The following is a 3531-nucleotide window of genomic DNA, read 5'->3' as shown; positions in this document are numbered from 1 at the left end:
AAGTAATATTTTGCGGGGAAATAAATTTACATTATTTATAATAAATATGAAATTTTACTTTTTTTAAAATTAATTTAATATACATAGGTTGGTTGTTGTGATCAAAATTGAAAATATTATGAAATGAGGATTTTTTTTGTATAGCAAACATGGATGGTGTTATGATATATATGCATTTAGCTTCTTTTTTTTTTAAATTTGTAATTTATTGTATTATTATTGTCTAGTAGGTGAATTAGGAAGAAAAATGACTACCCCGCGTTATGTTACAGTGTACTGGGACGGGCACATAGTTAATATTGATATTGGATATGATTATGTTGGTGGACAGTCTAGAATGTTTCGTATCGAAAAGAAATTGAATTATGAAGAATTAGTGATTAAAATTGTTCGTGCCATTAAATTGTCAATTCATGAAGATATGATAACAAGGATTATTTTTAGACAACCGATGTTGAATAATGGTATTATTAAATATGGATTAGCACAACTAAGTGATGACGAAGATGTGGACATGATGTTTGACTACATATCGACAATCAGGCCAGTAGATTCAATTGTATTATATATAGACATTTTATCTCATCATCATAGAACAGAAGATGGAGGTATTGGGCCTTCAACTAGTTGTCCAATCGTTATGGAGGGTGAAGGTGAAGACAATCTCCGAAATGATAATTGTCCGGTTGTAGGAATAGAAACGTGTCATGAATTACAACACAGTGCAGAGGATGTTGGCCAGGGTGATAACAATGATGATACTGATTTTCTTGATGATTTAGATACAGATGGAGATGATCCTTGGATTGACGAGGAAGACGACATTCCAGGTGTTCAATTTAATGATGGAGATGATCATGATGTAAATTCTACAATGTGTTTCAATAGTGGATATGAAAATCCTATTAGACCATTGATATTTCCACCTCCGTATTCTGAAATTGACTCTGATGTAATGAGAGTTGATCCTTATGCAAAAGATCCATCAAATTTATTGTGTAATAAGTCGAAAGAATTCTCTGTAGGAATGATATTCAAATCTCGAGAGGCTGTCATCGCTGCTGCTAAAGAGTATCATATGTTGCGACATCACCAATTTTGTTATGATGAAACTAAGAGTAGGACTTGTTCAATCAAGTGTAAGGACAAATTATCTGGTTGTCAATGGCACCTTCATGCATCCCGTAAAGAAAATGCTGATGTTTGGAAGATAACAAGATATCACGGTCCGCACACATGTAGAAACGCAGGTGTTAGTAAAGATCATGGTCACCTTGATTCTAGATTTATTTGTGCATTTATCTTACCCATGATCGAACAACAGCCATATATGAAAGTTGCCACTCTTCAGGCTGAGATCAAAGATAAGATTGGATATGAGCCTTCCTATAAGAAAACATGGATGGGAAAACAATTTGCAATTGAAAAGATTTTTGGTGGATGGGAGGAATCATATGGGAGATTGCGTAAGTTCATGCATACTATTGTGAATTACAATCCCGATACAGTTGTCGCAATTGAGGATGATCCACACTGGATTGAAGGTCGTTTGGATGGAAATGTTAGAGTATTTGATAGAATGTTTTGGGCATTTCAACAATCAATTGAAGGATTCAAGTTTTGTAGGCCAGTCATATTTGTTGATGAAACTTTTTTATATGGAAAATATAGCGGCTGTATTCTTTGTGCAACCGGGCTTGATGGAAATAATATGATTTTTCCAATAGCATTTGCATTAGTTGATAAAGAGGACAGTGACAACTGGGGGTGGTTCATGGATTATCTTCGATTATATGTTACTGACAGAGAAGAATTATGTGTCATATCTTACAGACACATTGGGATTAAAAAGGCAATGCAAAAGGATTGGTGGCAGCCCCCATCAGCCAACCATCGATATTGCATTCGACATATATTAAGCAATTACAATACGAAATTTAAGAATACCGATATGAAGGAAGCTTTACGCACGGCAGGTCAGTTATTCAATTTCAATATTGATATTATCATTCCTTTATGTGTCTTTAATTAGTGCTCAATATATAAACAATCAGTACTTGTTTTTTTACCTTTCAGCTAATCAGAATCAGAAGCGAAAATTTTATGATGCCATGAATAAGATACAAGAAGTGAGTCCTGAAACATTTGAGTGGGCCCTTAAAATACCTTTAGAAATATGGACACGGTCACATGACAGAGGAAAAAGGTATGGATCCATGACAACAAACACCATTGAATCTGTCAATGGGATGTTGAAGGGATTTCGCACATTGCCCGTCACAGCTATGGTCGAAAAAATATTCTACCAATGTGCTAACTACTTTGACATAAGGCGCATGGCGTATTTGGATCAAATGCAAATGGGGCATACTTTTACGCATGCATGTGCAGAAATAATTAGGAATAACGAGATGAAAGCAGCAAGGCATCGGGTGACACGATTTTCTAATGAAACTTTAGTTTTTGAAGTTCGTACCAGTGGCACCGGAAATAAGCAAGTTGTCAAACTAATAGAAGATACATGCACTTGTGGTAAGTTTCAAGAGATGCGTGTGTGCCTAGATGCTCCCTAGTGGACCAGTGAGCATCTAGGCACACACAAGCAAGTTGTCTCCTTTTGACCATATTCCAGATTTGAGGACAAATCTTTTCGAGGAAGGAGGGAATGATACGAACCAGCAAGCACAAGCACATGAGAATCAAGGAAGCAAGGATCCATTGGTGCTCCCTAGTGGACCAGTGACAAGAAGCAAAGCTAAGAAGCTTGAAGCAGCTATGAACTTACACATTCAAGAACAAGTAACACAAGAATTGACTGAGCTCGCCTTTGGCAAATGTCTCGTGAAGCTTGAAGACACACCTAAGCTGCTCACCTTGCTTAAGGTGTGTAATGGAGATAGCGCTGTCCAATTTATTCAGCATTGATATGATTGCTCACCTTGCTTAAGGTGTGTAATGGAGATAGCGCTGTCCAATTTATTCAGCATTGATATGATGGGCTTGCTATATTTTTATGATTTAACACTTGTTTTATTTTAGTCTTGTTTGGGCTTGTATTCTGGCCATATTTTATGTTTTAAGTTTTAGAGTGTTGGGCCATGTTTTGGGCTTATGTTTTAATACTTATGTGTTATTTTAGTGTGTGATTGGGCTTGGGTCTTATGTGTTTAAGTCAGGCCCAAGAAGAGTGTCTTAGGGTTTTAATTGTTTTTCTCCTTACTATATAAGGATAAGAAACAATTGTAAGAGACAGCTTCTAATCAAATTATCAGAATTATTTTCATGCCTTTGGCGTGTATTGCTTTGAGTGAGAGTGAGGATTTGCTTTCATCAATTGCACCAGGAATCTCGATTAACTTATCAACTATTCGTTGTGGCGTTTGTCAGATTCTCATCTAAATCCTTCAATCATTGGTGTTTCAGCTTCTCTAAGTGTGGGGTGCCATAGGAGGTGGGTTTATCAGATCTTTGGATTCCATATCTACTTGTGCGTGTGGGTTTGAGGCTTGTGCCATAGGGTTCCGCGTCAGT

The 3531-nt window shown here is 36.6% G+C and overlaps 1 protein-coding gene across 1 annotated transcript; it reads left to right on the top strand.

The window, feature by feature from the left end:
• Positions 1–247: 247 nt before the first annotated feature.
• LOC122721952 lies at positions 248–2573 on the top strand. Its single transcript, XM_043951371.1, has 2 exons — positions 248–1976; positions 2077–2573. Exons 1-2 carry the CDS (start codon positions 248–250, stop codon positions 2571–2573), a joined length of 2226 nt encoding a protein of 741 aa, XP_043807306.1.
• The last annotated feature ends 958 nt before the right edge of the window (positions 2574–3531 follow it).

This window comes from Manihot esculenta, chromosome 15 (assembly GCF_001659605.2).
Source record: "Manihot esculenta cultivar AM560-2 chromosome 15, M.esculenta_v8, whole genome shotgun sequence".
In the NCBI taxonomy this organism is placed as follows: domain Eukaryota; kingdom Viridiplantae; phylum Streptophyta; class Magnoliopsida; order Malpighiales; family Euphorbiaceae; genus Manihot; species Manihot esculenta.
The sequence above is the reverse complement of the archived record's forward strand: the minus strand, read 5'-3'. Positions and strand labels throughout refer to the sequence as shown.

Excerpts from the sequence above, each read along its gene's own strand:
- LOC122721952 (XM_043951371.1), top strand. The coding sequence starts at position 248 with ATGACTACCCCGCGTTATGTTACAGTGTACTGGGACGGGCACATAGTT. Across the intron at positions 1,977-2,076 it reads GGAAGCTTTACGCACGGCAG|CTAATCAGAATCAGAAGCGA; the intron begins GTCAGTTATTCA and ends TTTACCTTTCAG.